The 11961-nt window shown below is 39.6% G+C and overlaps 1 protein-coding gene and 2 pseudogenes across 2 annotated transcripts; all 3 read right to left on the reverse strand.

Annotated features, from left to right (window-relative positions):
* Window positions 1-709: 709 nt before the first annotated feature.
* Window positions 710-3584, reverse strand: LOC121788661 (annotated as a pseudogene).
* A 696-nt stretch (window positions 3585-4280) lies between these two features.
* On the reverse strand, window positions 4281-5513 carry LOC121788659 (annotated as a pseudogene).
* Window positions 5514-6893: 1380 nt separating this feature from the next.
* LOC121788658 (ultraviolet-B receptor UVR8-like) lies at window positions 6894-10849 on the reverse strand. Of its 2 annotated transcripts, none has more exons than XM_042187289.1 (11): window positions 10509-10849; window positions 10046-10119; window positions 9870-9954; window positions 9496-9609; window positions 9198-9407; window positions 8875-9111; window positions 8748-8791; window positions 8128-8310; window positions 7838-7928; window positions 7451-7494; window positions 6894-7362 (listed from the first exon to the last, which is right to left on the reverse strand). In XM_042187289.1, exons 1-11 carry the CDS (start codon window positions 10699-10701, stop codon window positions 7240-7242), a joined length of 1398 nt encoding a protein of 465 aa, XP_042043223.1. In that variant the 5' UTR covers window positions 10702-10849; the 3' UTR covers window positions 6894-7239. The 2 variants fall into 2 exon arrangements, with proteins under 2 accessions (XP_042043223.1, XP_042043222.1); XM_042187288.1 differs by having other exon boundaries at window positions 8875-9117.
* Window positions 10850-11961: the final 1112 nt, after the last annotated feature.

Genomic DNA, 11961 nt, shown 5'->3' on the forward strand with positions numbered 1-11961 from the left:
CACTCTTGTTCACAAAACACATCACTCTTATTCTGATTTTACTTCACTCTTGTTCACAAAACACATCACTCTTATTCTGATTTTACTTCACTCTTGTTCACAAAACACTTCACTCTTGTTCAGAAAACACTTCACTCTTGTTCACAAAACACATCACTCTTATTCTGATTTTACTTCACTCTTGTTCACAAAACACATCACTCTTATTCTGATTTTACTTCACTCTTGTTCACAAAACACATCACTCTTATTCTGATTTTACTTCACTCTTGTTCACAAAACACTTCACTCTTGTTCAGAAAACACTTCACTCTTGTTCACAAAACACATCACTCTTATTCTGATTTTACTTCACTCTTGTTCACAAAACACATCACTCTTATTCTGATTTTACTTCACTCTTGTTCACAAAACACATCACTCTTGTTCACAAAACACTTCACTCTTGTTCAGAAAACACTTCACTCTTGTTTACAAAACACATCACTCTTATTCTGATTTTACTTCACTCTTATTCTGATTTTACTTCACTCTTGTTCACAAAACACATCACTCTTACTCTGATTTTACTTCACTCTTGTTCACAAAAGACATCACTCTTATTTTGATTTTACTGTTCACAAAAGAGTAAAGTAAAATCACATCCACAAGTAACCTTCCTTATCCATTCTGCAAATTACTTGCTTTTTACAGAGAGGAGGAGCAACCAAAGATTTGAGCCTCAAAACATTATACAAGCAATATAAGCACTGCCAAACTTCACATTTTATCAATTCATCAACACAACTTAGCCACGTATGAGATATTCCCCTTCTTTCTGAAGCATTTACAGTACAGTACAACATCCTCGGTGGCCTTCTTCCTGATGGCGGCGGCGGAGAGGTCCTGGTGGCAGTACTCGAGGACGCAGTCGGGGACGTTGAGGCGGGCGGTGGGGCCGCGGAGGAGGAGATGGCGGTGTCGTATGCGCGGGCGGTGGCGACGTGGGAGGAGTAGGAGCCCAGCCAGATTCTGGAGCGCTTGTTGGGCTCCCTGATCTCCGCCACCCATTTCCCCCACTTGCGCATCTGAATCCCGTGGTATGGCTTCTTCTCCGCCGCCTGCTTCCGCTTGCTCAGATTCTCGGAGCTCAACGAAGAATTCGTTCTCAAACGAATTGAATTTGTGAATTTGCCAATGACATTATTTTAGCTGCAATGACAATTATACCCCCGCCTTGTTATTGTGGAGTAAATTTGTGATTGAGGGAATTAATTTCTCCTTAAATTAGAAAATTACATGTATTAATACTAGCCCTTGATTTTCTTGATCTAGTGGCTATGATTTGTTCTCTAGTTATATGGTTAAGATGTGTTTGCCATAGATCATGACCCTATATATATAGGGTCATGATCTATGGCAAACACCTCTTAACCATATAACTAGAGAACAAATAATAGCCACAAGATCAAAAAAATCAAGGGCTAGTATTAATTTTTGAATTTAATGAGATATTAGTTCCCTCAATCACAAATTTACTCCACAATAATAAGGCGGGGTATAATGGTCATTGCACATCCAAAATTAGATTACATCATTGGCATTTGAAAAAGAAACCGCATTCTTCTCTTCTCCTCATCTTCCTTCTTCTGCAAAATAGTTCTCAGCTCTCCTACCGCCGATTCGTCCGATTGAAGAGGAATTCGATTGGAAATTATCAATATTTTCGCGATTCAAGTGACTCTCTTTCCCCGACGAAGGAATCTGCATCGGTGTCTCCAATCATCACTCTTCCAGCGGCCAACAACACCGCCACCGTCAACAAGGCGGCGGCGGCGCTCCGGAAGGAGCTCATCGCGGTGATCAAGGAGAAGAAGGAGGCGATGGCCAAGGGCGGGCCGCTCTACGACATCTTGTCGCACATGATCGTGGCATCTGACCCCGAGCGGGAACACACAGATCTATGATATAATTTAGCCTGCATTTCCCAATTTATCTTCTGTTTTTCTTAGTTTTGATTTCCTTTAATTAGGGAATTAACATTAGGTGATAAGCTATCGTTGCAATTTTTATGATGGGATGTAGTGTAGTATTTGAATTTTGTGAGATTTTAGCTATGCATTTCAGATGTAGCCCCTTTCTGTTTCTTCTTGCTCTGATCTAATTATAATATCAATGTTGAATTGTCCCAAAAATAATCATGCTAAGAGTGAAGAGTGAAGTAAAATCATGCTAAGAGTGATGTGTTTTGTAAACAAGAGTGAAGTAAAATCAGAACAAGAGTGATGTGTTTTGTGAACAAGAGTGAAGTAAAATCAGAACAAGAGTGAAGTGAAATCAGAACAAGAGTGATGTGTTTTGTGAACAAGAGTGAAGTGAAATCAGAACAAGAGTGATGTGGTTTGTGAACAAGAGTGAAGTAAAATCAGAACAAGAGTGATGTTTTGTAAACAAGAGTGAAGTAAAATCACAATAAGAGTGATGTGTTTTGTGAACAAGAGTGAAGTAAAATCATAATAAGAGTGATGTGTTTTGTGAACAAGAGTGAAGTAAAATCAGAACAAGAGTGATGTGTTTTGTGAACAAGAGTGAAGTAAAATCAGAACAAGAGTGATGTTTTGTAAACAAGAGTGAAGTAAAATCAGAACAAGAGTGATGTGTTTTGTGAACAAGAGTGAAGTAAAATCAGAACAAGAGTGAAGTGAAATCAGAACAAGAGTGATGTGTTTTGTGAACAAGAGTGAAGTGAAATCAGAACAAGAGTGATGTGTTTTGTGAACAAGAGTGAAGTGAAATCAGAACAAGAGTGAAGTGAAATCAGAACAAGAGTGATGTGTTTTGTGAACAAGAGTGAAGTGAAATTAGAACAAGAGTGATGTGTTTTGTGAACAAGAGTGAAGTGAATTCAGAACAAGAGTGATGTGTTTTGTGAACAAGAGTGAAGTAAAATCAGAACAAGAGTGATGTTTTGTAAACAAGAGTGAAGTAAAATCACAAGATACATCAGTAACATTAAACGTAGACGGAAACTAACTATATCGAAGACGAATCTTAGAGCCTACAGCCACCGCGCCCCGCTCTTGTTCCGAAACTCCGCTTCTCTTCTACGGCAGCTCATCGTTGCGTCTCCTTACCCGCCGACGCTGATTCCGGTGAGTCCGACGTAGAGGTAGGTTTTGATTTGGGGTTTTTTCAGCATTGGCGCGACGATTGAATCCGCCAACAGCCCCTCCGCCCCGATCGCCTTTGCCAGCTCCCCCACCGCCGCCAGTATCCTCTCCGGCGCCACCCCCAGCTCAGAATTACGATTTGGAAGAAGAAAGGATCGCAGATTTGGAAGATTTCGCGTAATTTGATCGCATGTTTTAATTCAGAAAGTAATTTCCAAAAATACCCTCAGCATATTTTATTTTATTAAAATTAATAATATTTGTTCCATTAAGATGTGTGGCTGAGATTTGTTCTCTAGTTATACCCTTAAAAATAGTTATATCTTGATCACTACCTATATATATATATATATATATATATATATATATAATATATATATATATATAATGATTGCTCCTCTTCATTTAATTAAAAAAAATTACTTACCCCTCCATTGACATTCAAACCGGCTTAAACCATTATGGAGTAATAGTTAATAAAATATGGGAGTCTCGAAGCCCAAATTTAAATATACAACCAACTATAAAGCCCTAGAAAATAAAAAAAGATTTAAAAAATTTTGTAGACAGTGACGGAGGCCTTCTCTCTCGCGCATGATCCAAATTTATTGGAGTATAACATATACATAGAGAGAGTCTAAAAAATTTTGTAGACAGTGACGGAGGCCTTCTCTCTCGCGCATGATCCAAATTTATTGGAGTATAACATATACATAGAGAGAGTCTTAAGTGGAGATTTTTTTAGCTTAATTGATAATTGAGATGCATTTTTAGCCATTCATCCACAATATTTTCGAAATGTCAACGGCAAGTAGATTATGTCAATTCGGGGGTATTATCGTCAATAGTCTGCACATCAAGTGTCAATAGTCTGCACATCAAGTGTCAACAACTTATAGTTGACCTGAATTGTATATGTAGTTGACATTATATGTATTTAGTTGACATGAATTATATACGTAGTTGATATCGATTGTATATGCAGTTTACATTATATTTGTGTGGTTGACATGAATTGTAGATGTGGTTGATATTATATTTGTGTAGTTGACATGGATTGTATATGTAGTTGACATTATATGTGTGTAGTTGACATAGATTATATATGTAGTTGCCATTATAGGTGCGTACTTGACATTAAAAACGGAGATAGATAAATCTTGAATATAACTCTTAACAACTAATTCCCAACTGGGGAATATCACCAAACAGCTAGAGTGCATTATGATTAAGCTTGATTCCTCAATCCAAGTCACGGTAATCCAAACCCTAAAACTTCCAATTCCGTAAACGAATCAATAATTAAGCTGGCAAAAAGTTCAAGTCCTATAACAATCGATTCTATCCCAAACTTGAAGAACCATATGAGAACAGGACTCAGCAATCTGAGAAGCAGCACCGGTGATGAGGATATTTTTGGGAGTAAAGGGTCGACGTTTTTCATTCTGCTGCAAATTAAAATACACAAATCAACCTGAAAACTAAATGTTCACTTAAGCCGTAGACAAAATCAAGTTTAGTTAGGAATTAAATTACATGATTTTGATTCGAAATCAAGCAAAACGAAGCTAAGGCAGTGAATTCTCCAACAGATCTAGCAAATTGGATCAGAAACGAAGCAAATGAAAGCAAAACTTACACATTGGAGTTGATCAGAAACAGAAACAGAAACGAAGCAAATGAAAGCATCTGCACCAGCAGCTTCAGCGCGCACGAGCTCGCCTTGCTGCAGATCTCGTCGGAGACGATCTCCAGCAGCGATTTGAGCGGAGATGAAGGAGGCAGCGGAGACGCCGAGCTTGTCCTGGAGGTACTCGACGAGCTTCTGAGCGTCGGCGAGGGTGAGGTTCGAGATCTGGTCGCCGAGCTCGACGACTTTCTCCGGAGCATCGACGGCGGCGAGGGGGCGGAGGTGTGTGGTGCGGCGGCGGAGGTGTGGGGGGAGGTTTTGATGGGGAATTCGATGGTGTGGCGGGGAAATGTGGGGGCGGGGTGAGCGGTGGAGGGAGTGGGGCAAGAGGGGGTGCGGAGGGTTACAGAGGAGAGCGCTGAAGCCATTACCGATGTTTCCAGCAACACTGCTGTCGGAGGTGGGGAGCATTGTGACTATCTGAAAAGTGTGCTTTCAACGGAGGTCTAGCTTAGAGACAGAAATGGATGCACTTGATCATGACGCGTCTAGTGAATCTCGTCCTTCTTCTATTGCTCTGCTTTGTGATAATCGTGGAGTTGAGGAGGATAGAGATGCAAGCCTCGACAACCGACAAGTTCCATCTTTTGAGGAAATATATACATTGTGCGGCTCTGATGCTTTCTTGCCGGTTATCGAAAGGGATTTCAAGGTTTTGCTTCAAGGAAATGTATATGATAGCTTAGATATTTTGAAGTTGAGGAAGATGATGAACTCTTCTTTGTTAAAAGAGGACAGAAATGGTTTCTATGTGGATTTGCATATCAGTACTGTTGCAATTATGAATTATCGTCCAACATTGCTCGACGCAGATGCACGGTTAATCCCTCCACGGATGGACACGCGTTGTTTGAGCATTCATGGTCGCGTTGACGAGATCCTTGTTTTAGCGTTGAATTATCACGAGCCCACCTTGGTGATTTTTTGTGGAGATAATGAAGGGAGACGCTCAGCTGTTCAATGCGTGTTTGATCCAGGAGGAGATAGATCTCGTCAAGCTTATGTTATCAACGACCCTCTTCTTTGCTTCTTCGTGTTCCCACCTTGAGGACAAGGTGGATTTTAACCGTGGGGGAGTTGATACGAGATATCTCCATATCTTTATATTTCGTTTTTTTCAAAAAAATTTCCACATTTTTCCACTTTCATCCGTACCAACGTATTTGTAAATTTCACTTTTTTACCATTTTTTGTAGTGGACCGCATATTCCACTAACTCATTTCCATTCACATTTTATTATAAAACTAATACCCCATCCTTCCACAAGAATATGCATTTTATAAATTTGTAACTTTTTTCTTTCTAATGATCTATTCTTTATTAATAATACTTTAATTGTTTTTTCTTTCTACTTCTTTCTTTTTTTAACAATTGTACATTAAAATTCGTGTCCAACTAAAAATGCATACTCCCTCCGTCCATGAAAAATAGAGCACATTTGCTATTTTTGGTTGTCCACGAAAAATAGCGCACATTTAAAAAAGAAAAATTTTCAACAACTTCTCTCTTACTTTTATCCCTTCTTTCTTACTTTACCAATTCCATATTAAAACTCGTGTCTTCACAATATATCATATTTTTCGTGGACGGAGGGAGTATTATTTTAGAATAGAGGGAATATATAAAAATAGAATCCATATTTCACTAACTTTTTCAACTAACTTTTCATTCCATTTCTTTAAACTCGTGCTCAGTCAAAGTGTGACAAAATTTATTAGACGAAGAGAGTATTTTATTCTCTCCACTTAACATAGTAGTACAAAATACGAGTAATGTTTTATAAAATCTCTTGTCAAAGAAATGGGTCATCTTCTTTAGAATGAGGGTGTAGTAATGGGTTTCTCTGTGCTCATTTTATTGTATAGCCCATGAAAAAAACTAATTTCTCAACTCTGCTAATAAAATCAACTAAATTTATTAAAATTTATATGGCATATTTATTGGACTATTTCTCATGGATGCATAATTACATGTACTTTTTCTCATCCCAGTCTTTTTATTCAACACACAGATGTCAACACAACTATATTTGAATATTTAATAGAACTCTGAATCAACACAACTATAACAATCATATAGTAAAATCAAGAAGTATATGTCAGAAATTAGACCCAAAAAAAAGGAACCATTACAACAAGAAATAAAAAGAGAATGTGAAGAGTGATGACAAGAATACATGAGAGTAGAGAGAAATGAGTAAGAATATACAATGGCAAATATACAATCGACACCAAAGAGAAGTACTTAATCAGACCCAGTTGCTAAAAGATCACCAAGCCACTGCGCGTCGATCGCTAAAGAATATGCCTACTCGTACACATATCACACACCGATGCCAATAATCCATCTGATACTAACCTATAACAAAATTGTACCCGTCTCGGCTGGGAGGGACATGATCAGCTAGGTGGCTCAGCAAGGAGAAGGGTGTGCCACCACCCACATGCCACGTTTCTCGCCACATGTCCATCCATCGCTACTTGAGAGGGAGTATTCCGATCAATCACGTCACCCAAACCAAGCTACCTCAACCAAAAACTTAATTAGTACTCAAGAATTCAATAGTTTGGAGGTTAATGGACAAAATAAGTACTATGTAAATGATGGTACCTGCCCATATTTGTTCCATCCCCAGCAAAATGTTTTGCCATCCTCTTTCATCAACAAAGCGAATGAAAACAATTAGTTTAGCATACACAAAACCACCATTTCTTTATGTTGAAACATATCAAAGCAGAAAATGACTATCAAGTAGCACAACTACTACTTTATTTTGATATCAAATCATTTACTAGTCCTTTCAGTGAGCCCTACTATATTACTTTGCAATTAACCGTATTGAAGTTGAGGTACTTGAGAAACAAGTTGACTCGCTAACTCAAGACTACTTTTTGTCTACTTCCATATTGCTGCTATCATGTCTTAGGAAATGGAAGAAAATAATGTTGCATCAAATAGAACTCTTAGTTGTAAATTGTAATGCAAAGATTGACACACCTGTCACAACTGCACTATGGCGGGCCCCACAGGACACTGCTTTTGCATTGACGTTTTCCAGACTTGTAGCATCAAGGAGTCGAGGCAGAGTCTGTTAGCAATTCCGCAAGAACACAATGTTATTTAGGGTTGTAATTTTATAATATATGTGCAGGTTATAGAAGCACCAGAAGATTTTAACTTCCAGCCACCGAATCACACTTACTTTGTTCAAAAAAAAATTTCTAATGATATGGCATGCCAAGAAAACTGAAGTCCAGCAATTGGAAAGTGAAAGCTATTGTGCATACCTCAGCTTGATCACCACCGGTTCCCAACTGACCGAACTGGTTTCCGCCAAAAGCATAAACATCTCCATCAGCAGAAATGCAGATTGTATGCCAAAGTCCTGCGGCTACACCATCTATCTTGATCCCAAGTAATGAAGACACACAAGTAGGACTAAGCTCATCGTCTGTACTTCCTTTGCCACACTATATATCAAGGATTAGAGAAGAAAATGAGGTTCTTACTCAGATGGAGAAACAGTTAGCGGAGGTATATAAACTACAGGACAACGGAGAAACAACATCTATATGAGCTAAAGAGACACTACAGTCTAGATCGGGAAAAGCAGTTTGGCCAGGGGAAGCAAAAATATAAGGCTTGGTGCTAACAAAAGAAAATGCATCAAATTATTACACACATTTGTTGGAAATCTAGATGGAAGACTCAAGTCTAGAGGTAAAAAAATTATACTAACTTGCAAGTACTGCTCTAAGGAATGGATGCAGATAATTAATATCATCAATGGAATGGTCTTCCTTAACATTTACTTCAAGAATCTTGGAGCAACAACGTCTAATATATATCAACATTGAAATCTAACACTCAGGAGTAACCATAAATAACTTATACTCTCAAGTCTCACCTGCCCATATAATCCCCAACCAAAAGTTAGCAGTGCACCAGCATCTGTTGCAACAACAATTTACATCAGTCAACCATTGTCAATTTTAATACTGCACCTAAATGGAGTATTCTAGTATTTGAAATACCTGTGATGACTGCACTATGTCTACCTCCACAAGCGATTGCTTTTACATAGTTTCCGGGAACTCGAAATCCCTGGTTATCTGAACCCATGTTTCCACCAGAAAGGCCCAGAGAACGACCCTTGTTGAAGGATGAATCAATGCATGGTACAGGATGAGGAGAGGATACCATTCTAATTCGTGATCCCAAACCCAACTGCCCCTCACCTCCATAGCCCCAACCCCACACTTGTCCCACATCTGTAACTTTGACAAGCAAAACAAAATAACATCTCTGCTGATAAAAGAGCACTATATTGAAATTAAACAATGAACAAAGTGGGTACCTGACAATGCTAAGGTGTGTCGACCACCAGCAGCAACAGATGCAATCCTCATACCTGGGTTAAGAGCCACTAAACAAGGGAAAGCTGAAAGAGTTTCATCACAAGATGAGCTCTCAGCTGAATGCCTAGCTGGTGAAACACGTCTTCTTTTAGAAGTCTCATCAGCCCCTCTACCATCACTGGATTTCAGTCCATGAGAACGAGGACTTACTGTAATAGAGTACTCTGCAATAAGTCAGTATGTGTAACTTGAATTCAGGATTTGTACATCACTGGCCCAGAGACCATAAAGCAATACCTTGATCAGTCATTTGTGATTCCTTCTCTGTGTTTAAACCAGTGGAATTATCCCCAATGACCTTGCCAGAAGGTACACATTCTTTCCATCCCCAAGTGTAAACCTCCCCAATGACTGCATTCAACCATTCAATCATCAAGGAATTGATAAAAAAAAGTACAAAGTACATGGCTTACAAAACATCTGAATCATGAATACATGCCATGCTCTAGGAATAGGTATCCGTTTCTCCTTACTACTGAGTAAAATATTTTTAACATCCACTACTGTATAACTGCATTTGCTAGCTCAATAAGCTAAGGCTCATATAGGACACTGGATCTCCCTAAGTAGGCTAGTTAAGTTCTCTTTTTACATAAACACTTCATCTATACCTGTTGCAGAAACACAATGCGCCCAACCAGCAGCCGCTTTTGCTATTATGGCCTCTTCAGGAAGTGGGAAAGGCTCTGGCATTTCCTTAACAATATCGATGAACATAGCAGGTTATAGACAAGGTAATTGCAAAATCCAAACTGCAAGTAGAAAAAGGTATGTAACTTTCCATTACCCCATGCTTCCCTGATGTCACATAGCTTTGTCCCAAGTCATCAGTCGATCCCCATGTAATGAGCTTCCCTGAGTCTGGAAAAGGCAATGAACTTATGAGTGCTTCTTTTAATCACTAATGCGTTATGAATAAGGCAACTTTGCTCAAGAAGCAAAACAAATCTTCAATACTGTTTTTCCAAAGATAAAAATTGGCATAATTTCACCAAGGAGTCCTTCATCCGCCACAAACTAATTACTAGTACAAAAAATGCTAAGCCGAAATTACCAAGAATTGAGAATTTCATTTATTTGAAAAAGAAAACAAAATTGAAAAGTAACAGAACTCTCAAACAGAAGTCAACCAATAGACCATAAAACTTTCGATGCAAAACTAACACATGAGATTAGGAAGGAAACTTCAAATCCAGAATTCAAAACGGAGAAAGATAAAGTTTATTGCAGAAACAAAAGCTCCAAATCACCTGAAATAGCCATGGCGAAACCACAGCCACCGCCACAAACATCCTTCCACGCATTCTCGCCGGACGGAAGCCGGACCACCACCGGCGACAAAATAGGCGCTCTCTGCGGCAATGCTCCTGGCAAATACCCACACATATACACCAACTTCTCCTCCATTTTCAGACCTTCACCTCCTTCCCCATCAACATTCATTCCTTTACGGCTTTACTTCTTCGGACTTGAATTGAATAAATTAATCTTCCTAATTTCAGCAAACAGCAACAAGTAGAGAAAACCAAAATCGTTGAGACTACAGAGAAATGACAAAGCTCAGCTAAGTTGAGAGGGAAAAGTGCCCTAAAGCAATGGCGAAAAAAAAAAGGGAAAATGGAAAAGAAAAAAGAAAAATGGAGCATATCAATTTCGGGCAGGCAATGGTGACACGTCGGATACTATCGTGGCCTACATTCCACGTGGCTGACTGTGAGCCGCGAGATGCCTGAGCCATTCTCCTCCAGGAGTTGCAGGAAGTTTCTGGAAGGTTGGAAAGGATTTCATCTTACAAATATAAAAATGTTTCCACAGAGTTAATAAAATTAAATTTATAAGCGTCCACTTTATGAGATTAATTGAACATTCCATATTAAATATCACTAGCTCATTTCATAATAGATGACACACTTGAATAATAGTAAGAGCATTAGCAAAGGGGTGTCCTACGGGACGCTCTAAACCTCGCTCTATGCACCGCCAAGTCAGCATTTTATCCTCCTACCCTTCCACCTGCAGTGGGGCGCCCTAAAGGCGGTCCTATAGGTTTCACTATTGTTTTGTTAATTAATTTAAATGTTTTAAAATATTTCAATGCAAAATAATTTTAAAATACCACGATTAATTAAAACGGCAAATCATACATTGATTAAAAAAATTTTACACGAGTTAGAAATGAAAAAAAAAGTTACTACTCTACAAAAGTCCCAACATGCGGCGCAACTCATCGATCATCCCCTGGAGGTATTCGGCTTTGGTCGGGTCCTGACATTGCATGAGGGCGTTGTGCGAGTCCAATAACGTCCTCCGGTTGGCGGCCGCTGCCAACTCTGCGTAGGCAAGTGCCGCCGGGGTCGGGGCCAGGATTGGCGATGGGGGCGGCCGCGGCTTGCGAGGAGGATGTCGCCTTCGCCTTTCCCTTGTTCTTCGCAGCCTTGACGCCAATGGGACGTCGGGAAGACATCGGTGTGCCGGAACTCTCCTCCTCCCCGTACATCGTCCGGTTGAGGTCCACCGGATATGCGCTGCTTTCGCTGCTTGTGTAAGCACCAGCTTCGGTGGTCCTCGTCCTCTTTGGCGCAGCCGATGGCAGAATCCCGCCCTGGAACTTCTGTTTGTCCTTCCTTCAAGAGCGCACAGATGTTGAAATGCTTGAAGTCGTCGTACATTAACTGGTACGACAACAGCGCTCTATCGCGCACA

Source organism: Salvia splendens, unplaced genomic scaffold (assembly GCF_004379255.2).
Source record: "Salvia splendens isolate huo1 unplaced genomic scaffold, SspV2 ctg1111, whole genome shotgun sequence".
NCBI classification, from domain to species: domain Eukaryota; kingdom Viridiplantae; phylum Streptophyta; class Magnoliopsida; order Lamiales; family Lamiaceae; genus Salvia; species Salvia splendens.

Bases quoted from the DNA above. Each gene is read 5' to 3' on its own strand.
- LOC121788658 (XM_042187288.1), bottom strand. From the start codon at position 10,701: ATGAATGTTGATGGGGAAGGAGGTGAAGGTCTGAAAATGGAGGAGAAG. The intron at 9,955-10,045 runs GTAATGGAAAGT...GATATTGTTAAG, and splicing joins TGACATCAGGGAAGCATGGG to GAAATGCCAGAGCCTTTCCC. The intron at 9,610-9,869 runs GTATAGATGAAG...GGTTGAATGCAG, and splicing joins GCATTGTGTTTCTGCAACAG to TCATTGGGGAGGTTTACACT.